This window comes from Hipposideros armiger, unplaced genomic scaffold (assembly GCF_001890085.2).
Source record: "Hipposideros armiger isolate ML-2016 unplaced genomic scaffold, ASM189008v1 scaffold_475, whole genome shotgun sequence".
In the NCBI taxonomy this organism is placed as follows: domain Eukaryota; kingdom Metazoa; phylum Chordata; class Mammalia; order Chiroptera; family Hipposideridae; genus Hipposideros; species Hipposideros armiger.
In genome coordinates, this window is record NW_017731825.1 from 1,306,606 (window position 1) to 1,333,035 (window position 26,430).

At 45.9% G+C, this 26,430-nt stretch overlaps 1 protein-coding gene across 4 annotated transcripts in view; it reads right to left on the minus strand.

The window, feature by feature from the left end:
- Positions 1-2,970: 2,970 nt before the first annotated feature.
- Positions 2,971-26,430, minus strand: part of RNF8 (ring finger protein 8) — a 33,320-nt gene continuing 9,860 nt past the window's right edge. The window contains exons 3-9 of one of the 4 annotated variants that reach the window (XM_019666567.1): positions 21,679-22,407; positions 19,409-19,468; positions 16,706-16,795; positions 14,830-14,937; positions 12,670-12,874; positions 7,525-7,539; positions 2,971-4,351 (exon numbers count right to left, since the gene is read on the minus strand). In XM_019666567.1, the coding sequence (XP_019522112.1) occupies positions 4,335-4,351; positions 7,525-7,539; positions 12,670-12,874; positions 14,830-14,937; positions 16,706-16,795; positions 19,409-19,468; positions 21,679-22,407 (1,224 nt within the window). In that variant the 3' untranslated portion in view covers positions 2,971-4,334. The remainder of the gene's footprint in view (positions 4,352-7,524; positions 7,540-12,669; positions 12,875-14,829; positions 14,938-16,705; positions 16,796-19,408; positions 19,469-21,678; positions 22,408-26,430) is intronic. The other 3 variants (XM_019666569.1, XM_019666570.1, XM_019666568.1) reach the window with 3 other exon arrangements.

A 26,430-nucleotide genomic window follows, 5' to 3' on the forward strand; every position in this document is an offset into this window, starting at 1 on the left:
CTTTAAGTTTCCTTTTTTTTTTATTGGGGAATTAGGGAAGGGGACCCTTTTCTTTTTTTTTATTGGGGAATTGGGGAAGGGGACCAGCCAAGTTGTTCTTCAATCTTCATTGTGGGAGGCGCCAGTCGCCATCAGGCTGCCCATCTGCAGCTTGTGGCCTCTAAACTCAAGGTGCTGTGTTCAATCTTAGTTGAGGGTGGGTGTAGTCACTATCCCATGTGGGAGTCAAACGAGCAGCCTTGTTGTTAAGAGCGTGCGCTCTATCCACTGAGCCATCCGGGCGGCAGCTCAGCTCAAGGTGCCGAATTCAGTTTTAGTTGCGGGTGGGTATAGCCCACAATCGAACAGGCAATCTTCTTGTTACACCAGCTGAGCCATCCTGCCACGTGCTGGCATCTCAGCTACAGCTTAGCGCGGGTGTAGCATCATTGGCTCATGTGGGAATCGAATCGGTGGCCCTGTTGCTCAGAGCTCACACTGTTAAGCCAACTCTTTACCAACTGAGCCACTTGGCCAGCCCCAAAAAGCTCACTTTCTTAACCTGTGTGGCACATTTGAGAGGAATGTGGTGTTCTGAAGGGAGAGGCTGCAAGTCACTCTGCCCAGCAGCTGAGGGAGAGGACGGTCAGTTTGTGAGACTGGTCTCTGCAGATGGCCTTCAGGCTCTGAGTCGAGATGTTTTTTCTTTGAGGAGCTTTCCTCTAATGATGTATGTGTCAGGGTGTTCACTGCAGCACTGTTTTGTAAAAAGTGCGATGCACAGATCCCCAATATGGGTGTCCTGTGGCTGTGTCAGTGACCATGGGACCTTGGAGGCTTGCAACTACCACTATGGGGGCAAGGAGACAAGTGTGAGGACCTCAAAGTGGAACAATATATTTGTAAATATCTAAAAAAATAAACGTTACACAAGAACCAGTTAATTGTACAAATATATAGCTCATGTACTACATTTTCTAGCACCCAATGTAACTTGTAAGGATTTCAGTGGCAATGAAACCTATTTTACTGGAAATGAATTTGCTTTTCTCAAGCCTGTCATCGTGTCAGAGTGTAAATGGCTATTCATACAAGGTGGTGGCTGCACTGTCTTTTGCTTGGATGGCTGGGAGCTGATTTTATCTTGGAAACTCGGCCTTGAGTTTACTGAAGTTTTGCACTGTAGGGTTTTGTGGAATAAGGAGCTTGACTGATGTATTTTCCGTGCAGAATGCTGGGCCTTCAGACAGAAGTAGTTACATTATAGGTTATTATGTAAGACTTACATTATAGGTTATGTAGATGTAAGACTAACAAAACATTGAGAAAAACAGCTATGTCCATAATAAATATTTTTGTTTCTTTTTTTAAAAAGATTTTTATTGGGGAATTAGGGAAGGCTTTAAAAAGAAATTCTAACAGGGTTGGTATGAGTTAATTCTTCTAAAGTGCTGGTAACAATTATGAGGTCAGACCTCCAGTCCTACTTTGTGGCCTTTGAGTCAAGGGCAGATCTCAGTTCCCAGGTCACAGCATACCTGGGAGGGACTTTTCCCCAATCAGAAGAATGCTACCCAAGACAACCTGTGTCCATGTTGGAAGACACAGAGCTGGCTTGTGTGGTGGGAACATGGTATCCCAGGGAAGAGAGGGCTAATATCCAGATTCATGTAGCTCAGGGTGACATGTAGTTCACACCATCCAGCACTAACGCTCCAGCCCTGGAGAAACGCCCTGTGCCCTAGCCAGAGGTTCCCACTCTCCATTAAAGGATTCTTGTAGGAAGACAGACGGCTTGAGGAAGTAAGATGGGGCACATGGACTGATTGGCCGCACTGAGCACTGAGGCTCTGTTGCTGCTGGTTACAGCCCTGTCCTCACCCACTCTGCCAAATGCCTATCTACATTCATGGCTATGAGAACTCAAGTCACTGAGGAAGGAAAATGGGGGGTGCAGGGAGGCATGGCATCTGCCTTCTCCCTGGGCCTCTGGGATTAGGTCTGGGCCCCAGTGGCTATGGAATTGATGGGATTTTGTTGAGAAACTGGGAATTCTAAAGGGGTTAGTGATTCCAAAGGTGTTTGGGTGTGGCCTAGAGTAGTGGGTGGGCCTCTGCAGTGACACCACTGCCATCCTGGGGGAAATTTCAGAGCACCAGGAAGGAGACAGCACTGTGGCCTGATCAGTGGCTTTCTCAGGAGAACTGGGAAGATGTGGGGTGACAAGGCCTCAGGAATCAACCATGTGGGAAGATACCAATGAGGTTCTGCTAAATGTTTAACTGGTTCTCCAGGGGGAAACTCTCTGATTCGTAGCACTTGCCAATTTCCATGGTGTAAATATGCCCACCATGGCTGATTTCAAAGTACCCCACATAAACCCCTAAACGCGGAGTTGGGAAGAGATACAGTCAGCTCTCCCTGGGAAAGGCCAGTTAAGAAAGTGAGAGACCAAGAAGAGCACTGAGAAAGGGCCAGAAAGCCAGAGGAGTCCTCTCATAGCTAAGCATAAACTCACAGAGGCACATGGCCTGAAAACCTTTCGAGTCCCATCCATCACCATACATTTGGTGTCTAATTATTCACTTTGGAAACACTTGGCTGTGCCTACCTGGGGTGAAGCAGTGTCACCTGAGGCTCTCAATGATCTCCTGGGTGCCTGTCTGCATAGGACTGTGGTGTTCATGTACGCTGGGGCGGGGGTTCTCAGGGCCTGTCCTCTATGAGGACCCAAACTTGCCTCAGAGATGCCCCTGAAGCCCCGTCTAGAGCTAGGTAGAGACCCAGGAGAGCTGGATCTCCAACGAGTGGGTCCCTATATCCTAAGGGGAGGTAANATGGGCCAGTGAAGCAACGTCCTCCACAACTAGACTGAAGAACAAAAGGACAGCAACTTGTCTGTTCCCCTCCCCCAATTCCCCAATAAAAATCTAATAAATAAATAAATAAAAATTTATATATGCCCAAGCAATCACAGAAACAAAGCACATGTACAGGAAAAACAGATTTATTACATCAAGGTGGTAATAATCTTTTCTTTCTTCTCTCAATGTGGTTACAATAAATATTTTTAAAGTATTGTTTTCTATGTTTAATTTACTTCTTCCTTGACCACAGCAGTATTTCCATCAGTACTCATGGGAAGAAAGACGGAAATGAAGACGAGGGACTCCAGAACCTCAATTTCACAGTATACTCAATAAAGGAAAAAAGCTACCGTCCCCAAAACATTGGCGAGTCAATAGTTTCCAATCCTTTATGAAAACACACAGTGTGTAAACAAAGAACTACAAAGAATGGTTCTCCAGGTAGGCAGTAAAAAGGGAGAGGAAAATACTTTTCCATCTGGAAGCAAATCACTGAATGACAGAATACAGTTCACCGTCCTCCTAGAGGGCTCGTTTCAAATGACTACTCTTCAACTTCCTGTTTTGTCTCTCATTGTCACTGCTTTTCCTAAGCTTCTAACTCCTAAATATCAAACTAGTTTTCTTTCTGTTTAGGAGGCAGGAAAAGAGAGATGACTTTTACTTTTTTTAAAAAAGCACACGTTCTCATAAAATCTTTGCCCATGTTTTCTGACACTGGGTAAAATAGATTTGGAAACAACTTTGAAACTCCAGCTGAAAGAAGGTAACTTACTCTTATCCTGGAACCAGGTAAACAGTGACCCACCTCTGGAATAAAAAGGAAACACACAGCCAGTGGCTTAACAGAGCCCATCACCGTGGCCGTGACCCTGCGCTTGGCTGCTGGGGCTGACACTCACTGGAGTCTACCATCTGACACAGTCACTTGATTGCAATTTATGAGCTGCCAGTGTTTACTTGTGAGACTGTCTGGAAGCTGGAAAGGAAGATAAATACACCAAAGTCCAGCTGAGCAACTGATAGGTTTTGTATTGTATTTCCAGGAAATAATATCTTGTTTTCACAAAGAGGTAATGCCATCCTCTCAAATAGAGGCTGCTTTAGCTTCAGGGGCAGCCATAGGACTACATCAAAGCTGTCCCAAACAAATGTCAACAGAGGTGCTTCTGAGGTATCAAAACAACAACAAAAATAACAAACTTTAAAAACAGAACTATGTAACCCATTCAACATGTAGTGAAGCAGAGTCTCGTAAGTACACTGCAGTAGTCGGTGTGGTGAGTACCGGTGGTGCTTCGGACAATGATGGCGCCAAGGCTGGCGAACGTGGAAGGCTCACAATGGAAGACTTCCTAACTCAGTTTCCGGCCCACGTGGCTCTCCCACGCGCTGTCTCACAGTGGCCCAGGACCAGGCCACAGACAAATCTTCCAGGCCACCCCAGGCTCCCTGGGATGTCTTTTAAACGCCCTTGGAGCACGGTCTTCAGGAGTGTCTCTTTGCTTTGGAGAGAAAGAAGAGAGAAATAAAAAGGAGCCTGCATGGCGCTTCCCTGGCCTCCCTATGCCGCTCTCAGTCTCTTCCCCACAGCAGGTGCAGTGAAGAGAGAACAGAGGTCAGGCCATGTGGCTCCGCTCAAACGCTGCTCTTCACTCCTCCCAGAGTAAGTCAAAGCCAAGGTCCTTCAAAGGCCCAAGCCCTACCTCCTGGCCTCACCTACTCTCCCCTCACTCACTCCACTCGAGCCACACTGGCCTCTTTGCTCTTCCTCCAACACCCCAAGCAGCTCCCCCTTCCTAGCACCTCTGCATGGGACACTTCTGTCAGATGGCAGCATGGCCGCTGCCTTCAGAGCTTTACTCAAACACTAACTTCTCGGTGATGCCTTCCTTGACTACTCCATCAAAAATTGCCAGTGTTCTCCCCATCACTCCCCGACTGCTTTCTTGCTTTATTTTTCCCCCTAGTTCTAATCACATCTAACATTAGATTTTCACTTCTCCTTCTATTCCTCGCACCTAGAATAGCAACTGGCACAAAGCTAGCCCTCAATAAATACCCGTTGAAGGAAGGTGGGAATGACATGCACAGTGATTGGCAGGGAGAGGTGGGAGTTCCGTCCATGAGTTCCGTCCATGTCTAGAGGGAGGGGGTAGGGGGGGGCTACTGCTGGCCTCCAGTCCTTTCCGATTGCTTCTGCTTCCTTGACCCAGGGAAGCAGGGATCGTGTCCTACACCAAGGGCACAATAAAGGCACCAAGGAAACTCCTCTTCCCTGAGACTGAGGTCTGGGACACTTTGGTCAGAGGGCTGAAAGGATTCAAGTTACTTTCTCCCACTTGTGGGCAGCCTTGGAGGCGGTGGGCCTTGGCGCTGGGCATGCCTTCAGCCTTGGAGAGCTGAGAGAACAAGCGAGGCTCCCTTCCTCTCAGCTAATGGCCTCCCCTAGAAGCTCACAGAAACATGCAGAAGCCACAAGAAAAACTGTCTTGACTCCCCTCAAGCCAATTTCCTTGCCCACCCTCCCACATTATACACTTCTATGAAACAGAGGATGCGTCATCTTTTAAAGACCAATTCCTCCGTCTGTGCTCTGCATTCTCTCCCCTTCCTGCCCTCCTAAGAATTGTTTCCTATCCACTCTCTCGGCTTCCCAGCATCTCCTTCTGGACAGGCTCCTTCCAATCAGCAATTGAACATGCTCAAATATCTCGTGTCTTTAAAAAACAAAACAAAAGTTCCTTTACCTCACTTCCTCCTCCAATTACAGGCTTCTTTTGGTTGTTGCTCCCCACCACCTTAGAGCCAAATTTCTTGAAGAACTCATCTATTCTTACTCTTCTCTTCTCTACTCCCTCACTTATTCTCCAATTTATTGAAAATTGGTTTCTGACCCCACAGTTCCCCAAACTTGCACTAGATAAAGTCATCAATGTCCCACACATGTGCTGCATCCCAAGGGCAACTTTTCATCCTTATGTTCTCGGCAGCATTTCACACGCTGACCCCTCACTTCATAACCACTCAGAAATGTGCGTTTACTGAAGACTTACCACTCTCTAGGCCCTGATAATACCACACAGAATAAGATGAAAAAATACCCTGCCCTCAAGTTTATAAATCAATGGGCAAGAGCACACTAACAAATACAATTTCAACCATGGCAGTGTTTTAAAGAAGTAAGAGATGTCTGGACTGTAATGAGGGACTAACTCAGAGACGGAAGTGGTCGGCAAGGCTCAAAGCCACCATTCTGACGTCTTTGGTTGCCTGTCCCACACTTCCCTCCTTTTCCATCTCTGCCCGCTCCTCATCCTTCTGCCCTGCGTCCTCCTCTTCCACTCCCCACCCCTTCAATGTGGGTGTTTCTCAGGGATAGGGACTTGACCTTTAGCTCTCATCACCCATACAGAGAATCCCCAAATCTAGTATCTTCTGGGCTCCAGGTCCATATATTAAAATACCCATTAAACAGATCCACTGACATCCTCAGTTGCCCTCAGCCTACTTTAGTCTAAAGCTAACTGGTCTCCCTGACAAACTGCACCACCATCCACCCAGCTGCCTACAGAAGCCTGGGAATGATCCTTGACTCTGAGCTCCCTCGTTCCTCACAGCAAACCAGCTCCACAAACCTGCAGAGTCCACCCCCTAAACTACTGTTCAAGTCCATCTGCTCTCTCCACCCCCACTGCTGTTTCTCTAGCCCAGCCACCATCACCCTTGGTAAGGGTTGTTGCCTCTGTTCTCGTTCCCATCACCATTTATTTCCACTGTAGCCATATTAACGTATCCAGAAAAATATAAACATGACCAGTCACACCTCCACTTAAAACCTTCCATAGATTTCCCACGGTCCCTAGGCCAAATCTTTAACACAGTCTTGAAGACCCTTCATGACCAGTCCTGCCTGCTTTTCAAGACTCACTGCTCAGCCCTCTCTAGCGCTCTATACTCCAGCTACTCTGCCCTTGTTTCAGCCCTCACACCCCCTTGCTTTCGGCCCAGCCCCCCACCCCCGAAAATGTGCCCGCCTCCCTTCCTTCCCTTCGCTTCCCTTCTCGGCCTTCCCTGGCCTTTACCTAGCACTTTCATCTCTCTTATTATAGCACTTCACTATAAGCAGCCCACGCCCTGCATCTAGACCAGCGGTTCTCAACTTTTCACAGGGGTCGCCTAAGACCATCGGAAAACACATATTTTCGATGGTCTTAGGAACCGAGACACCGCTCCTCTATCCGTCTCCAGGCCCACATGCAGATATTCCCACATACAAGTACCTGGCGACCCCTGTGGAAGGGTTGTTCGACCCCCAAAGGGGTCGCGACCCACAGGTTGAGAACCGCTGATCTAGACCGAAAGTTCCAGGAGGGCAGAGGCTGCACCAGTGCCTGCTCACTTTTATTCCCAGCTCTTGGCACTTAGGTACTGAGAAGGAGGGAAGGCCCAGAGGAAGGAAGGAAAAAGGGGATGTTTCTTTGGGGTTGGTTCTGGTTCAGTGGCACGGGCCACGGGTTAAGAGGTCCAAGCTCTCCAGGCTAGGAAAGCAGACAGCAGTCAAGCAGAAGCCCTAGCCAGGCACAGGAGCGTGTTGTCTTATCAGATTTCCTAGGAACCAGAGCAGCAGGAAGGATATATATCCAGCTGATGCAGAGACACCTCAGTGGTGACGTACCTATTCTGTGGTATTCTATGGGGAAAAAGAGAGGCACAGTCAGTGACACCCCAGCCACTCTCCCTGATGAGTTCATAGAAATCTAGATACCAACTTACATGAGCTTGCTCTAAAAATATTCTGTGTACATCCAGTGTTAAGTGCAGGAACCAAGAAACTCAAGAAAAAGCTGCTTTGGTTCATGACACTACTCTATATATTGGGTTGTTGGAAAAGTCATGACATATTTTTTCTCTGTTTTTCATTGCAAAAATGCATCATGATTTTTCCGACAACCCAATATTTACACAAGCGGTCTTCTACAATAAGTTCCTGGAAGTACGTTTGGAAAGCAAATCATAAAGTTACACGCTAGTGGAAAGGAGGATCCATTTTTTTAAGAGCCAGGGGAAACTTCTGCTGTGGAAAACAGTAGCCAGTGATCTGCAGCGGCTCCTGCTGGACGCCCAGGGATGGCCAGAGCTGCTCGCTCACTTCTCCTGAAGCTCTGAGTGGCTCAGGCTCCTCCTCCAGGCCCTTCTCTCCGGCCTGGGGGGCAAGGCGCGGCCAGCGAGCGCTGCTCTTCCCCTTCAGGACAAGATGGTGGGGTGGGAGGGCTCACCAGAGTTCCTGACTCAGTGGGCAGGTAATCAAAGGTCAGCCCTGAATCTCTTCACCTGGCATAGCACAGTTCCCTCAAATCCAGCCATCTGTGCATTTGAGGGGCACTGAGGATCATAATCACATTGAGGAAGGCCGATTTCCTAAGCTGTGGAAGCTTTTGAGGGTGCCTGCAGTGAGGTGGTGAAGGGGGGGAAGACACTCCACTAGAGAGCACTAGTCCGGAACAGGCTGTGACCTCCCGATGGAAGAACTATTCAGAAATTCCAAGGACTAGAGTCAACAAGAAAGTCAACGTTCTGAGGCATTCTGGGTTGTTACCCCATATATTCCAATTAATGTCTTAGAAACTGAAAGATCAGTCCCTCCCCATGGGGTGAACAGTTCCTGTGCTGCTCTTGTCATTTCCACCTGTGTATTCTGAGATGCCAATCAAGGCGATGAGGGTCACTGATGAATAGACAAGACAAGGAAAAACAATAAGACAAAAGAAGAGAAGGGAAAGCAAGGAGGAGCAGAAAATGACAGGTGGTTTGGGACTATTAAGAAAAAAGCTTCTAGCCAACAGGTGGCAGGATGGCTCAGCTGGTGACAGCACGTGCTCCTAACAACAAGGCTGCTGGTTCGACTCCCGCATGGGATGGTGGCTACGCCCACCCACAACAAATTGAACACAGCACCTTGAGCTGAGCTGCGCAACTGGACTTGGAGCAGAGCTAGCTGCGCCCTCCACAACTAAGATTGAAAGACAACAACTTGGCTGTTCCCCTTCTCCAATTCCCCAATAAAAAAATCTAAGGAAAAAAAAAAAAAAAGAAAAAAGCTTCTAGTGGTAAATCTGCTAATTTTCTATCCCATGACAACTTTGCAAAGGGTAAATTTTTAAAAGTCAAAAATTTTAAAGAGTCCAGTGTTATGTACTATTTGGATGCATGCATCCCCACCCCACGCCACCCTTGCTGAGAGGCACTGTCCCTTAGACAAACACTGTCCTATGCCAGGTAGGCATGCAAGACTTCATACACATGGCCCTCTTGATTCTCTAAGGGCAGGACTGGTTGGATTGTAAGTATTTGTTAACACATTCTCTCTGGATGAGGTCCACCTGCCAGGCACTGTTACTACTGCCATTCCCCACATACTCCTTTCCACGACAGTGTCAGGGAAAGGTTTCCAGGTGGGCAGGCAGGTTCTCTCTTCAGAGACTGACAGTTTCTCCTGTCCTGGGTCTGGATCACCCGCCTCCTAGCCTACAGGAAGCTGGCAAGAACCACAGGCCATGTGGTCTGGCAGGGGCCGATCTTCCTAGAGACCTTCAGCATCTGGAGGGGCCTGTCTCACAGGTTCTGGAAAACTGTGGTCCATAAACCCTTCTTCCCACCTTGGCACACCTGAAGGCCATGGCACAGTCCCTCTAGTAGCCTCAGTTCAATAACAGAGTGTCAAGGGAGCTGGGGAATGTAGTTTGGAAAAGTTCCTGGGTTGAAAATCACTATTCTAAAGGACCAATGAGATGTTATTGCTAGTTAATTTGCTCTCTCCTTTTCTAAGCATGACCCAAAGAAAGTGCTAGGGAAAGCTAAAAGTAAGAATGTTAACACTCTTGTCAACCAAGCAGCATTTAATGAGAAGAGAAGAAATGGGGGAGGGGGAGCAGTTGACAGGAGGCTGCTCCAGCACCTCCCCAGCTACTGAGGGCCAGCCTCCAGCAGGGATGAATGGCTTCCCTTTAGAAGAATCTCACGTCAGTATCCCGGAGTGACAGCTACTCATGCAACAAGCATTTAGGATGTTCCCTGTCTGCCCAGCTCCAGAGCATCGTTTCTCCAACACAGGTTCTGGCATCCTAAGAGTCTCCTCCTCTCCTCTGTGTAATCTGGTCCCAGGGTATACAAAGGATCACTGGCTCATCAGTCATGAGGCACTGCTCTTCCCACGGGACGTGGGACTTGACAACAACCAGCCAGGAAGGCCTGGAGTGAGGCTGCTCGAGGAGGAATCAGAGGCCCATGCTGCCACAGACAGGCGAGTCTCTCTCTCTGATCTCATGATAAGAGCAACCCTGCTCAAGAGGAAACAGCCCTGCTGCAGTGTCAGGACTTTGACAATTACAGGCTTGCCAATCCTAGTTTCCAGATCCTAAGTTTGGTCCTTTTTAAAATTCCCATGCACTGCGGATCAAACCTGCTTTCAATTGGCAAGGAAGGTTGCTATATGAACTGAGAATTTTCTCTAAACCTCACACTGCGGACCAGTGAAGCTGCTGATGGCTCTGGCACATGTTTCCCTAAATCAGGCTTCAGAACCTTCTGATTCTAGAGAAAACCTCAAGGCTGCACTCACTGCGATAACTGCAGAATCTGAGGCTGCTGCCGAGCTGCCCTCAGCCAGTGATGCAACAGGGAGGCCGATTTGGCTCACTGTATAGGCTCCCCGTGTCACCAGAAGGGCAGAGAGGCCCCCTCTTTAGCCTTCAGAAAGAAAAGGGGGGTCTGATATTACTCTGCAGAATTAACTCTGTGTGAGGGGAGTCAGAGGTGAACTTAGGACATGGGGCTGTTCTTTCCCTTTCCATTGCTGCATAAAGCCATTTACCGAGGTTGGGCTTGCGAGAATAAGCCTAGTCAGTGCGCTGAGTGGAGAAAGTGCGTGAGTGTCCCCAGCCCCACACAGACCCAGCACACTTCAGCTCAAAGGCTGACTGTGGTCGAATCTGGGTTGCCAGGTCACTGCTCCTCTCCGTAAGGAAACAGTGAACAAGACAGGAGGCATTCACAATGTCCGCATGCGGCTCTGGCACCCACGCAGACATTCTATCCTGTGTGACTGCCAGGAACAAGTCACCGCTTCTCATGCCTCTGTGCTTTGCTTGTGCTCATTCCTCTGCTGGAAAGCTACCCCTTAGTGAACCTGTAAGACTCAGCTCAAACGGCACTTCTTCCTTGAAGCTTTCTCCCATACCTCCAACTGCCAGGCAAACTAAGTGTCCTCTTCTCTGGAGTTTCCTAGCACCATTGTGGAACCTGTCATATGACCTCTCCATCTCCTCCACAGAGGTGGGTGCTGTGAGAGCCAAGACGATGGCTTATTTATCATTTTATCCTGGTACGTAGTATAGTGTTCCTGTAAATGCTACGGAGGATGGAAGGTGAAGAGGAACAGCAATGGGATTCTCCCAGAATCAAGTAGCTCCTGGAAGGTCAAAACATCTGCTGGGGCTTAATACCGGGCACAAAATCCAGCAGCACACAGCTGTCAGAAAGGTGGAAAACTTTGGTTCTCAAGAGGCACCTGAGTGCCGCCCCCCCTTCCCACAGGTCAGAATGTCTCCCCTGTGTATAACAGGCTCAAGCACACTTCCTGTACGGCACCTGCACCACCAGCTCTGTGACAAGCTTGCTGCCTCTGCTCTGGCTGACCAATCGGCATCAGATTCCTGGCCCTACTCCCAGTGGCTGATACCTGCTGAAGGGCTGGGAGAAAGGAAGCAGTGGACAGAAGATCCCATTCTTAGCAGTATGGCTGGAGTTAGAGAAAGGTACATCCAAAGACACACCTGAACATGGGTTACCAATGGCCAGGTGGTGGGAAACACCTGTAAGGGCAGCGAACTTCCGGTTCTTCTTCTCTGATTGGCCTTTATGTGCAGCCAATTGATAGCACAGCACTTGGGTTCTGAAGCTTTCCCAGAAGGTAGTGCTATACTGGATTATTAAAGGGACTGAATGTGATAATCAAATCCGCCCTGCTTCTATGCACTCTCATCCCTGCCTAATAACCAATTCTGCACATCCATTAGCTTCCTTGTGCTTTGCCCCAGGGCATATCTTTGCCACAAGGACATCCAAATCTTAAGCAGGGTTGCTCTGCAACCCTCAACACAACAGGCCCCAGTGTGATGAGATGGCTTGATTAAATGAGCAGGTATTCACTATGAAAGCATGGCTCGTTAGGGAAACTCACCCACCCCCTCCTCAATCTCTTTATCCAAACTCTCTCCAACTGGGAGACTTGTTAGAATCCCCAAAGATGACAGGGTAGGATTAAATTGTTCTCTCTTAGATTTAACATTATGCCCAATTTGTGTAAATAAGCTGTGACTCTTATAGAAAGAACCTGTTATGTGTGCTTTCTTCAGGCATTCTCCAAATTGTGAATCCCGAACTCATACACATCCTGTTTACAATTGACTGTACACCCAAGCCAAGGTCTTTGCAACACCTGGACAGCAACTAAACTGTCTTGAACAACAGCACCACCTAGTGATCAGTACAGCAATCTGTCTGATCATGTATTTTCTAATCATCTTTTTTACCCCCTACAACCAAGACACACACACTGAAGCCTCAACCCTTTCCAGCTGCTCAAGTTAACTGAGTTAATTCTACAATACTTTAACTCTCACACATTCATTATCTTTAACTTCTTTTACTTTTCCCCATTTCTTCCACCTCTTCCTTAGCTCACGAATCCTTTATCTGACTCTCTTCTCCAACCAAAACAATCTTCCAGTTTGTAACTAAGTCCTTCGTTGAGGGCACTCACCTTTTCGTTCCCCAATGAGTGCCATTCGGTGATCTTTAACTTCTGAACCCAGGTTATCCACCATCTTACTAATGCAACTGTCCAGGACCAGGGAGGGGGTTTTAAACTTGATGTCTTTCCGACAAATCGGGCATTCTATCTTCCGCTTCATCCATTCATTGATACAGTAGGAGCAGAAACTATGGGCACAGTTCAAGGTGACCGTCTGCAATGGGAATGTGAAAACACACATCATCATGCTTACTTTCCCTGGGTGCTTGTGATCTCAAAATTAGGGCCGGAGTCAATTCCCAAGGCCAAATGGAAATTTAAACATTATCCCATCTAGAGAGCTTACAAAGGGTATTAGGGTCATTCTTAGGGATTGGAAATTTTAAGCTTTAAGTTAGATGATTCATTTTCTTTCTCAAAATTAAGTTCATAGACTCGGGCCCCAGGCAGGCTGATTTGTCTGTTTTGTTTCACTAACTCAGACAACTGCCAACAGGGCTTAGCGGCCTTGCAAACAAATATCACTGGGCACAAGTAGGACTAGTAACAAACATGTGAATGTTTGGTACAAATACATCATTAATTCGCTTAAGAAAGACAAATGTAGGTCCTACTAATGGTGAATTAGAACCTCAATTTTAATATATGAAGGGGAGCACACTCTGAAAACTCAGTAATAGAATGGTAGGAGGCATCATCTCTATTCAAAAGAAACCAAAAAAGAAAATTAAATGTAAAAGATAACAAAAAAACTGGGGAAAAAGGAAAAAATGTAATGGGTTCACTGCCAGTGTTTGAACCCCTAAGTAAATAAACCTATGAGAAGAGAGAAAGCAGAAGGAAGCTTGTTATTTGAGGGGCTCCTCTGAGTAAACCCAGTAGATTTCTGCCAGGGCCCCTTCCATTCCCAAGAATATTGACCATTCTCTTCATTACTCTTGTTCATGTATGTCTCCTAAGATGTTTTTTCTGAGGTTCAAAAGTCTTTCATCCTGCTTTTATGATAGCAGTGGAAAACAACACAGAAATGGTGTATTTCTCAAATGTCATGCTGAGCCCAGAAAGCCAACTCGGAGACATTCCGTTTACTATATGAGATACATTCTCATAAGCAGGTCCAAAAACATGTCTAATTAAAATCAAACCTCTTTCCAACACTGACGTTAAGAGGTGACCAGGAGAAAAGGTCAGGCGGTAGGTAGACTGTAAACAAAACACAAGTCAAGTTGTCTGTCTGCACATGCACCAAGTCGGCTCACTCATTACTCTTTCCAAGCCCCCTTTCCTTGTCTTCCTCTAGTAGAGCGCATAAGCCCTGTCAAAACTACATGTACTTGCATTTTTCCTAAGTAGGGAATCAAATAACTAGAAACTATAAGGGAAATTATGATGTGATGTCAAAGTGGATTCAGAGCAAAACTAACAGGTCTGCCCAAGAGAGGCTGTTCAGGAGGCCCACAGACTCAACCTCCCTAAAGACCACCAGAAAAAGGAAGCAGTGTCTGTATGAATTTTCCTTTTTAAAGGAGTCTGAAAAGCACTGTCATTTAACAACTTAAATTTAAGCTTGTGGTGTAAGATGAACTGGTCACAAATAGAATTTGTGAAAAATAAGAGTCAGTGCAAAAACATAACAGGATAACAAATGGTAACCTAGGAGAGAGGTGTTTCATCTTCATAAGGTGCCTCAGAGTGCTTGCAAAACACGCCACTTGGCCACTGAATTCCCCAAATGACCACACATAACTGACATTTATCACGAAGTCTAAAGGCTGCACTACACGCCCACTCTCAGCACCGTGCCATTCCGAGTAAAGAAAGAGTAGCTTATTGAGCAGCTTTCTTCGATACTCAAAAATCTACACCATGTGGCTCTGTTTTCTCCCCAATAACAAAGAGATACAGGCTTTACAGCAGCTAAAAATGTTGATTACATCAAATAAATACTCAAGAACAAATGAAATAAGAAAAAGGACAGCGAAGGTCAAGGCTACAAAAACAAATGGCAAGCGGCCGTCTCTAGAGGTCACTTTGAAGTCAAATAGCTACAAGAAGCTCCTGGAAGAAAAAGTCCTTCAGGATGCGTCCCTACAGCAGTACAGCCTGTACAGCCAAGGCTCCATTCAGGGACGGGAGAGCAACAAGGCGCGAGCCACCGCTTGTAATTACCTCAATGAAGTATTCTGAGCAAATGATACACTGGAGTTCATTCTCAAGCACATCATTCAGGTGGCTGGAAATTTCCTCCTTCTGCGCTTGCACCTTCTCTTTCTCTTCCTGCAAAGACACACAACCCCACCTGTCATTCGGGAGAATCAACAAGAATGCAAAACAGGACAGGGAGCAGGGTTAATTGTCTGGAATAGGAATCAGAAGGAGTCTAAATTAAACATTCATCCTGGCACAGCAACAGAAAACAAAACACTTTCCCTCAGGGTTACTACTTCTCAGAACTGCTTTCTTTCCTCTCTGCTTTTTCAGTCTTTGTCTGTCTCCTTCCCAAAATTAACCAAATGACAAAAACTGAAGGTAGCATACCAACTCCACCAAACCACCCGAGGCCAGAGTGAGGGGATATAAAATCATCCCAAGAAGAAAGAAGACACAAAGAACAGTCCATAGAGGCAGGAAGCTTGAATTAGTGTATAGGGTCCCTTGTGCTCTTTGTAGCTGCCTCTCGTATAAAATGTGGTTAATTCCTATATTCCCTGGAGGCTGGAGAGGAGGCCGCCTGAAGTGCCCCAGGCCCCAAGCTTATGATGGCCGCCACTTCCCACTCCTGCTGAGGCCTGGGGCGCAATTTCCTTGAGCTTTCCCGAGAGGTCAGACGGCTTGTAGACACCCTTTTAAAGGAGGGTTCTAGGTATGCTATCTTGAAGAAGACATTTATTTAAGTTAGCACCTCATGCCCCCATCAGAGCGTATCAGGAGCCCCTGGCGGGCAGAGGAAAAGATATTTAGGGTATATTTGAGTAGTAGATTCATTTTTCATTTTCTCTTCTAATCAAAGCAGACTCTTAGACTGCTTACAGCAGTGAAGAGGGTCTAGACCCATTTCCAACTAAAGTCAAGTTCCCTGAAAACATATGAACTGCTGGGTTTAAAAAGATGTGGTTTCCTGGAGTTGTGGGAAGAAGGTCCTACGTGATTTAAACAGAGGATAAGGCTATCCAACCAACTGACAAGAGGCCCTTCCTTTCTATCCTCTGCTCCGGGTCTGTAGGTGAGGAGGGGTGAGCCGAGGAATGCAGTCAGACTCAGGCATTCATTGCAGGTCAGCGGTTGCAAACAAATGGCCTGTGGTCTGGAACCAGCCTACACACTTGTTTATAATAGTTTGGCCCTCATGGTATTGAAAAACAAAACAAAAAACTGAACTTGTTGCCAATATTTGAAAATTAGGATATTTCATGTAAACATCTGGACTTCCATCTTCTGGAGAAGACAGAAGATCTGGCAATACTGGGCTTGCATTTCTGGATGGCAACAACTGACTGCAGCAGAGCAGCGTTGCCTCTTGGGTGGGGGTGGGAGGTGAAGGGCCGTTTCCATGCACCTCTGTCCTCAGGGCTCCCTACTGTGTTTACACCCAGGTCACTTCACTCACTTCCATCACCAGGCTGACCCCAGTGGGCACTTGAATTTATAGCCCCTAATTTAAGAGTTCCACTGATTTGATGTGGGAAATAATTACATAAATGCATGAGGATGAACTACTTTTTACTCTGACTATACCGCTCCTTACTTAGCCTATGTCAGTGAGCCGCTGAAGGAGCATCTACCAGAGAGAATGGACTAGACAGCAGGATGTGAGTGTCTTATTCCAAGCGTTTCACTTCTGAATGAGGGAAGGAAATAGATGTTGTCTTACAGGCAGAACCTTCTATAGGCCTGAATAATTTTACAGATTATTTCCCCTGAGGCTGGGAAAAGCCATCATCTCTCTCTTCATTCACCATAGCAACACTTGCACTGTTGAAAATGCTGAGTTGCATTTATTTACGAACCAAAACCAAACTCTAAACCTTCATCTTCTTTCTCGTACCTTGATCTGCTCCAGTTCTCTGTTCTTGGCTTGAATAGCTGCTTCAAAGTTCTTCTTGCTGTGATTTAGCTCTTCCACCAGATCCTGATGCTGCAGAACAGAGCAGAAACATAACAAGGAAAGCTAACTGCATCCTTCCTGTTAGCCACACACACCTGTCTCCTCCCTGCCAGGGGCTTTGGTGCAAGGGATCAATGGACTGGCAATTTGAAAATAACGCCAGTGTTCCTTCAGGACATCCCACTTAGCTGGTACTCTTTTTCAGGGAAGGGAGCAGATAGGGGAGTTAGGCCATCAAAGCTACTAATCCCTCTGGAAACAACCTAACCTCCATGGCCATCCAAATCAACTGAAGAACTTACAATGCCTTCCAGAGTCTGATTCTATAGGTTTGGTTTGGGGCCCAGGAGTGTGCTTTTTTTTTTTTAAAGCCACCCAAGTAATTCTAGGAGCCAATGTGCAAGAACTAATAAGTAACTCTGAAGCCACCCAGCACTGGGAGTAGCTTTTAAAAAATAATCAGGGAGAAAGGAGACTCAGAAAAACAAGATAATCATTTTCATTGAAATAGAAAAGACCTTTAACCTATTTATTCTCCAAACCACACACTACCTGCTCATAAGGCAATGCTGCCTAAACCCTGCATGTCTGTTGTGGAACCTGGCATGCCCAAGAGCTAACAGCTCGAACACTGTGACTGACTGCCCACACCAAACGTCAAGAGATTCCACCTCTATGAAGCATAATTTATGAGCTCCCTCATGCTCAAGTATAGCTTATACTTCAATCTCACCTCAAATCCTTTTTTAAAGCAGGTAAAGTATTTCTGGAAAGATATTACTCAAGAAACAAATTTTAAAACGTGTGGTCTCCTGAGAAAAGCAGTTACATCAGAAGGCCTGGATATTCATTCATCTTGACCGCTACTTAGATGTGTGTACCTTAACTTTCTCATCTATAAAATGGGAAAACAGGTGCCTCTCCTACATCAAGTGTTAATAAAATAAAATAACACATAGGAAAGCATTCAGAAAAGTTCAAGCTCTATGTAAATGCAGTTGTTATAATGGCATCTTAAATGAACAAGAACAGCTTCAGAGAGACCACAGAGTAGACCAAAATAGAACCATGTTTCAGTTGAGAGTGGGATATCCCCCAGGCACGTTGTCACAGAACCGTGACCTAAAAGCATCCCATTTTAAGATAATGAATGGACTGGCCAAGTACCTCATGCTAAATGATGGTGTATTTTCCTATATGTCTCAGGAGAGGATGAGGTGCTATGGGTGCAGGGTGCTTAATGATCCCTCAGGGATTTCCAAGTAGCAGAGTCTTACCTTCCATTCAATTTCAAAATAATATCTGAATATTAACTGAATAATATTCTAAATGGGAAATATGCCTACCCTCCCATCCTAGAAAATAAACAAACTCAGGAAATAAAATTCCAAAAAGGTTGAATTCTTTCCAAGGCTGTTTGTGTGTCTCAAGGAAATCAAGGCAAGCACCTCCCAAGCTTACCACAGTGTGGGACTATTAGCACTGTAAGAAGGTTGGGAGGGGGCCGGCCCAGTGGCACATTGGTTAAGCGCTGGCTTGGGATGCCAGAGGGCACCGGTTCGGATCCCACATATGAGAGCGAGTGACACTGCCCTCCACAGCCAAGATGCTGAACAACAGCTCAACCTGGAGCTGGGCTGCCGTGAGTCGCTGCAACGGCGTAGGCTGCAGCCCCTGCTGCAGTGGTTGCCATGGGCTACTGTGTGTGGCGAGCGGCCAGCAGCTGCCGTGAGCGGCTGATCTGCTTTGCCCAGGAAGAGCACAACGATGGTGCCAACTTAGGCCAGTGAAGCAACGTCCTCCACAGCTAGACTGAAGAAAATGACAGCAACTTGTCTGTTCCCCTTTCCCCAATTCCCCAATAAAAATCTTTGAAAAAAAAAGGTTGGGAGGTGGTATGCAATAAAAGAATGTAAGGATAAATTAATATTTTAAGTTTTAATGTGACTGCCCACTTTTCTCAAGGAGATATGAACCACCCCGCTAACCTCCTGACTAAACTTGCATCAAACTACTAATCATAACACATAAAGGATAGAAGATAGAGGAGGTTTTAAAGATGCAAAAAAGGCTATGAAACATAATCAGATGAGAGAAACAGTCAAGTTAAATGAAATAAATTACAGGTGCTCTTTTAGGAGATTTTTATTCCTGTGAGCCTTGCCCTTTCAGTAAATCAATGTTTTGCTGACTGTTAAGCTGCACATTCTTGACCTGACCTACAATGCTTAATTGGAACGTTCCTGAATGGTTTCTGAATGGCTTCAGCTCAGGAATGGTAAGGTGATGGAGGCCCTTGCAGGCCTGGGGGGCCAAGTCACAGCTCGCAATTCCCCTCTGCTGCCCTCACCTTTGCGGAGGTGCAGCCACTCCCGACTCCCAGAGAGTCTCCTAATTGCCACAGGAGCAGCTTCTGCTCAGATGAAGATGTAAGTTTTCCTGCTGAGGTCTGGCATGTGTGTGAGGCTCCCACTCTCTGACCTGATGGTGTGAGCAGCTGCCACCTGCTCTGCCTACAGAATGGAGATGTTGCAGAGGTGTGTGCTAAGCAGCAGAGGCAGCCAGTGGCCACGTGGAGCCTGGGTGCCCCTCCCGGCTCTGCAGCCCGCTATAATCTCAGTACAATGGCAAGAGACAGGTTACCTCCTGCAGAGCCTGGGCCAGCTGTTGCTTCAGGTCCTCTTCTTGCTCTTTCTCCAACCCCTGCAAAGCCAAAAACAAAATGTAAGGTTTCCCTGCAGGAAGGGAAAAAAGGAACAAAACCCAGCAACAAGCAGAGAAGCCCAGCTAGCACAAGCATCTGGAAACAATAGGGAGCAGGCAGCAGGTGGAAATTTTCCCATTTTACTTCAAGCTGTTGGCAGTAAGGGATTTAAGCAGAGCTAATTACTCAAATTCTGCTCACCTCAGGGGTATCACCTTCAAGCCACCACTCAGGCTGTTCTGGAGAAACTCTGGGCTAACACTCCACGTCTCCTTACCTGGCAAATGCTGTGACTTCCAAAAGGTTGTACACTAAGAGGTTCTGAGCCAACAACTATCTAAACTCAAATATAATCCACCAAGCTGGCACCCAGGAGCTCCAGGTTTCTTCCCTTGATTCTGGGGACCCTGCTTTTACTCTGAGTCCCTTTACCACTTCCAGCCCATAAACGGCTCCTCCTCCCACCCTGCTTGAGCTTATGCTTTATTTCTTCCTTTGGTCCTCCCTGATATGAACGCCTTCCACATCATGATCACCCTACGTCTAGCACTTTCCACAAAACCTCTGGGCCTCCTTACTTTAAGAATTACCTACCCATTTAATATGCCAACTTGAAGTTGTTCTCTAATTTAAATATATTGACTTAAAACTGTTCTGATTATTTTATGTGTATAATACATTTATTAAGCATCTTTATAATCACCTGAACCCAAGTATAGGGCCAGGCAACATAAGTGCTCAAAAAAAAAAAAAAAATCTCTGTGAAGCAGCAAGGCTTCAGTGAGCTTCTGAACAAGTTACCGGGGTAGGATACACCCCCTAGGGCTTGGTGGCAGAGGGAAATCCCGCTAATAAATAAAGGACTAGATACGCTTAACTATGAGCAATTTATATATGACCCTCTCAAATCTGGAGAAATTTTCTAAGCCAGTCCTTTTTGCCTTTATCATTTCAGAATGAAAAAAGGTTTTACAGCTGTCCTGGAAACATGCCCAGAGCAGCCACAATATTAATTAACAGCAACTCTTATTCCTGAACGCATCAGCCTTGAAGCGAGTTCTGCCCTGGGAAGGGTGGCATATACTAACACACAGAGCTAAACCTCCCTCTATTCATGTCAAGAACCAGTCCAGGCTGGATAAGGGAAGAAAAAAGGTACACATAAGCAAGCAGTCTATACCCTTAAAAAACCTATTTAATCCATGGCTTCTAATACTACCAGTTCAAGGGGATAGCAGAGATTAGAATGAAATGTATACTTTTTCGGAAACAAGCCAATATTACTGGTTGTTCCTTGCTCTGAACAAAGTAAACAAAAGATAAAAGCTTATTCAGTTCCATCCTGATTGGCCTGTCTTAGTTACAAGTCAACAATGGGGAATTCTTGACATTCAGTATTACCTGGGCAAGTCAGTGGGAGGAAAACGTGTGGCTCTTGCCAGACAGGAACTGACATTTTGAGTAGAAACCAGGATTGACTCTAACCGAGAAACTCTGTGCAAGAGCTTGTCATCTAAAATGACTCGGGGATGGGGACACAGTTGGTCTTACCTTGACAGCTAAGACAGTCATTATTTTACCTTCCCGCTAACAGCACTGTGGAAGGTGGCTTACCACTCAGCCCAATAACTGAATTATGGTGTACCTGTCCCTCCCATGCTGGCTGCTCAGAACAGAAAGAAAACTATTTTCTGCCTTTGTAACCTTCCATTTCCTAGGTTAGTTACAGAGCTAACAAGTTGCCAGGTACATCAAGGGCAGAGTAATCAGCTGACCCATACCTGCCTTGGGCTAACCGATTGGGCTTTGACCACACAGCAAAGAAAAATAACTCGTGAGGACAACTATCGGTTTAATTAGAATGTACTGTGGTTTTGTGGCATCTTGACCTTCATCCAACCTCTTTCTAAATTTACCTGTTCTGAGACGCCTCAGCTTTGCATCCTGAGATGTTACACCCTGGGGCTGGCTCTGCCAGCCACCTTACCTTATCTGGCACTCCAACTCTGGCTCTTGAGCTGATCATCGTGCTGAAGCCTTAACCCCTGACCCAACCCCATTCTCTTACCTCAAAGTTTCCTGTTCCCATTCCATCTCCTGTCCCTGGCACTCAGCATGTGGTCCCTACCTCAGAGAGCTCTGGCCAGAGGCTCACCAAGGACCTGCCCAACCCTGAGAGCCACTCTTGTCCTTCCCTCCTGTGTGGTACCTGGAGACACTGCTGCTCTTTGTTGAAAATCTTCACTAGCTGCTCCACTCTGGCCTGCAGCTGGGCCTGCTCTGCATAAAGTAGGGACTGTAAATCCTGCAATTCCTGCTCCATTTTCACAATTTTATTTGAGTTCCCTTTTCGGGACTGCTTTTTCACCTTCAGAACAGCTACCTGTTTTTCCTGCATCTGTGCTTTAAGCTTCAGAATCCGAGACATAATCACCTTAAACAGCTCTAAGATGTTCTGAGATGCTAAAGGGTACGAGGCTTTCTGCTTCTTATGAAGTTCCACAGCTTTCGCAGGGCCAGAGTACACGTGAGCCCCTGTGGTCTTCTCACTTGGCTCAGAAGTCAACTTAGGGTCCAAATGTTCAGAGGGTTGACTGGCCACTTCCCCTTTCCCATGTGACTTCACTGGTTGACCAGGTTCACAAGACACTTTGCTTATTATGGACTTCAAATCTGAGGGGCCTTCAGCTCCAGGACCTTCCAATTCATCCATAAATTTCCTTTTAGTTCTCAAGTCCTTATTTTTTTCCATCATCTGGTCACTCTTTGGGGCAAGATAAGGATTCCTCTCCTGGTCTTCTTCAATAACTTCATATTCATACTCTGCATTCTCCTTATTTTCCAGAGGCATCCCAAGCTGGATGTGGTCTCCCTTTTGGAGAGAATAGACCTTTAAAGGTTCTAGACGGACTCTGTTGAGCCAAACACCATTCAGGCTCTGGGGAATAGGAAAAAAAGACAAAATAAGCTTCATGGTTTTCCTCCTCTTAATAGAATTTCTCTCCTGCTGCTGCAAAACCTCCCGCCTTTTCAGAAGAAAAACCCTTGAGAACAAATAGCAAAGAAAGCTTCATAAACCACCATCCTTAGAAACAGCATTCTTCAAACAGCGCTTTGGTTTTTTACCTATATTTCACATTCATGCCTCCACAGAGAATGCCTGTATAACAGGCAGGCATCACCTGATTACTGGTGGATGAATTACTCAAATAAATGGAGTGGCACTGAAAGAAACTGAGATTTAATAGTTCCTATTGACTTAAACTGGAGGCAATGGCCCAGGACTGAAAAAACTGCTATAAGTAAAGAAAGCAGCATCTAATGATGAGGTTTAAAAGGTAGGCTTCACCAGGAAAGTCATGCCAGCACTGCCTCTGGATGTGCCCCCTGAACAGTGGTGAATGAGCCAAGCACTTTCCAGTCTACATAAACCAAAAGGGAGAGTGCCAATATTTATCTTGGAGTCAAACTGCAGGTGGAATCGGACCCAATAAATAGCCCCAGAGGTCCCTGGGCAATACAGCATAGTGGTTAAGAGCTGGAGCTCTGGACTCAGACAGACTTGGGTTCTTAACCTCTGCACCACTTTGGGCTTATTAGTTGCATGGCCTTCAACAATTTATTTATTAAACTCTTTGTGTCTCAGCTTTGTGTGTAATAGAGATATACAGTACCTACCTCATACGGTTTCTGTGAGGAATATATGAGAGAATACATGTAAAACACTTAGCACAGTGACTCACATATAATAAATGCTCGATATTTACTTTATGGTTTTAATGAAATCATAGTTTAGGGGTTAAGAGCATGGATCCTAGAGACAGACTGCCTGAGTTTGTAATCTGGCTCCATCACTTAACTGTGTGACTTTGGCAATTTTGTTAACCTGTCTATGCCCCCGTTGCCACATGTATAAAATGGAGAATGAGTCTCTCCCTCGTGGTGTTTGTGTGGATTTAATGAGATAACATGTGTAACGTACTTAGAAAGTGCCTGGCACATGTAAGCGTTATGTGCTTACATAATGTGCTCATTACTATTATGTTCTGGCCCAACTGATTTATTAACAACCACTCAATTCTACGCTCAGTATCTCGCAAGGTAAACATACCAAGTACAAATGTAGCAGACATGAAAATAACTTTTAGCCACTGGCTATGGAAAGAACACAAGGGCACATATAAGCAAACGTGGGGTTACACAGCACAGCCTATAAATGCAACGAAATATCATGTACAGGTGGGTTAGTAAGTGACGCTAAATGGGGATGACGGGTTCTAACACAGGCTTGAAAGAAATGCAGGAGTCAGAGTTTAAAGAAACATGTGAGCATTTTAAACCATATCAAGGACTTACCTTTGGGGAGCAGGCCAGAGACGAAGCTCACAGCTGAACTGAGGTGAAGACTTATGTTTATGTTGGTAACTACAGCTACCTATTTTCAGCTAGGGAAATTATCCGGTCAACCCAAATATGAGGAACAGGGGCTTGACCACCCGGCACAGAGGACAGGTGGGGTAGAGACTGGATCTTAGCTCTGGTTTAGTATTAGGCCCTTGGCTCTGGTTTTATATTATTTGGCTAGAACGGGGAGAGGGAGAGAAAGCCAAGCACAGACACACAGAAACGCTGCCTGCCTTTAACCCACTGCTTGGGGCCTCACTGGGCTCATCTGGCCAACCTGCTTCCAACGTTTATGTTCATAGTCTGCCTCAGAAACTCCGGGGAGTAATCTGTTTTATGACAACAGTGGGGAAATAACAAAGGAGAGGGATAGAGGTCAGAAGAATCTATTTGAGAATAATTTTATATCAGAATAAGTTACACATAGGAAAAAGATTTCAGAAAAAGTATATGACACAGAAGCCTACCTAATGCCAAAGTACAGACACTTAAGAAACATCTCAAAAGCAAAGATAAACTTAAATAAATAAATAAAGAACGTTAGGAAGCAGCCCAAGGCTAGAGAGAACAAGGAATCCCGAAAAAGCTGGGGCAAACTCTCAAGACATTGCAAACCTCCACTAGATCGTCAACCCGCCTCCTTCAGAACCCTTTAGGCCTGGGAAAAAAGCTCTCAAAATTTTCCCACATTTTATCCTTGGATCCTTCTGTTTATCCATTCATCCCTCCTTGGTGACACCTAGTGGTATAATTTAGACCATCACCCTGAGTCAGGTCTGTTCACAAGGTGACTATAGAAAAGGATGAAATACGTGGCTATGTAAGAACAATTGAGTACTGCCCAGGATATGATCTCAAATATTATACAACGGTTTAAATAAATCAAACTCTGTTCAAATCTTTGATGTCGGTTTTCATAATCACCAATTTGAACAATGTCAGCAGCAGCAAAGTAATAACCAAAAAAAAAAGCCTGTGTAATGTCTCTTAGCCATCATTGGGGTAAAAAGGGGGATAACACGCACTCCCTTATACACTAATTATTTCACTTGATGCTCAATCTCTGTCCAGGGTTTTAATCAGTTGTTGAAGACAGTGGAAACCCAAAGCCACAAGGCAATGTTTTCTTGGGGTTTTCCGGATGATTTATGTAGCTCAGTGGTTCTTAACCCTGACTATATAGTGAAACCCCCTGGAAATGTTTAAAACAATTAGCAATACCTGAGTCTCACCCTCAGGCTGAGTTAATTGGTCTGAGATGGGACCAGGCATCAGGATTTTTTTTTTTTTATTTTTTTTTAGCTGAGCCATCCTGCCACCTGTTGGCAGCTCTGCGGCTGCTCAGCTCGGGCTGGACTCGAACTGTTGTTGCTCAGAGCTCAAACTCTTGAGTGAGCTCTTAACCAACTGAGCCACTCGGCCGGCCCTGCATCAGGATTTTTAAAGTCAGGTTTATATACAAATACATACAGCATGTAACTGTATTAAGACAAACTGTCCCTTGTAGCCAACCCTTCCCCGATTCCCAGTTAACTACTCCTCTGCCCTACCTACATAGATTTACCTTTTCCAGAACAGTTGTATAAATGGAATCATACAGTATGTACCCTTTTGAGTCTGGCTTCTTTCACTTAACACAATGACTGAGAATTGCCCACGTTGTTGCATTAAGAGTAGTGTGGTATTGTTTTATTGCTAACTATTGGGTCATCGGGAAAGTCATGATGCATTTTTGCATTGAAAAACATAGAAAAATACGTCATGACTTTCCCGACGACCCAATAGTATCCTAAGGTATGGGTATACGAGCTTGTTTATCCATTCCGTAGTTGTTGTTTTTTTCCAGTTTCTGGTAATTATAAATAAAGCCACTATAAACTTTCACATACAGGTTTCTGAGGGAACATAAGTTTTCATTAATTTGGGACAAATACCTACAAATTGGATCACTGGGTAGGTCTATGTTTAATTTTAAGAAACTGTCAGGGCCGGCCGAGTGGCGTGTTGGTTAAGAGCTGGCTTGGGACACCAGAGGGCCCCGGTTCGGATCCCACGTATGAGGGCCAGTGACACTGCCCTCTACAGCTAAGATGCTGAACAACAGCTCAACCTGGAGCTCGGCTGCCTTGAGTCGGCAACAGCGTAGGCTGCAGCCCCTGCTAGTGGGCTGCCATGGGCTACCATGTGTAGTCAGCAGCGAGCATGAGCGGCCANTGAGTCGGCAACAGCGTAGGCTGCAGCCCCTGCTAGTGGGCTGCCATGGGCTACCATGTGTAGTCAGCAGCGAGCATGAGCGGCCATCCAGAAGCCGGCAACTGATCTGCCTCACCCGGGAAGAGCACAGTGATGGTGCCAACTTGGGCCAGTGAAGCAACATCCTCCACAACTAGACTGAAGAACAAAACGACAGCAAGTTGTCTGTTCCCCTTCCCCCAATTCCCCAATTTAAAAAAAAAAGAAACTGCCAAACTGTTTCTCAAAGTGGCTGTACCATTTTGTATTCCCACTTACAATGTTTAAAGGTTCCAGCTATTCTGCATGCTCCGTAGCACACAGT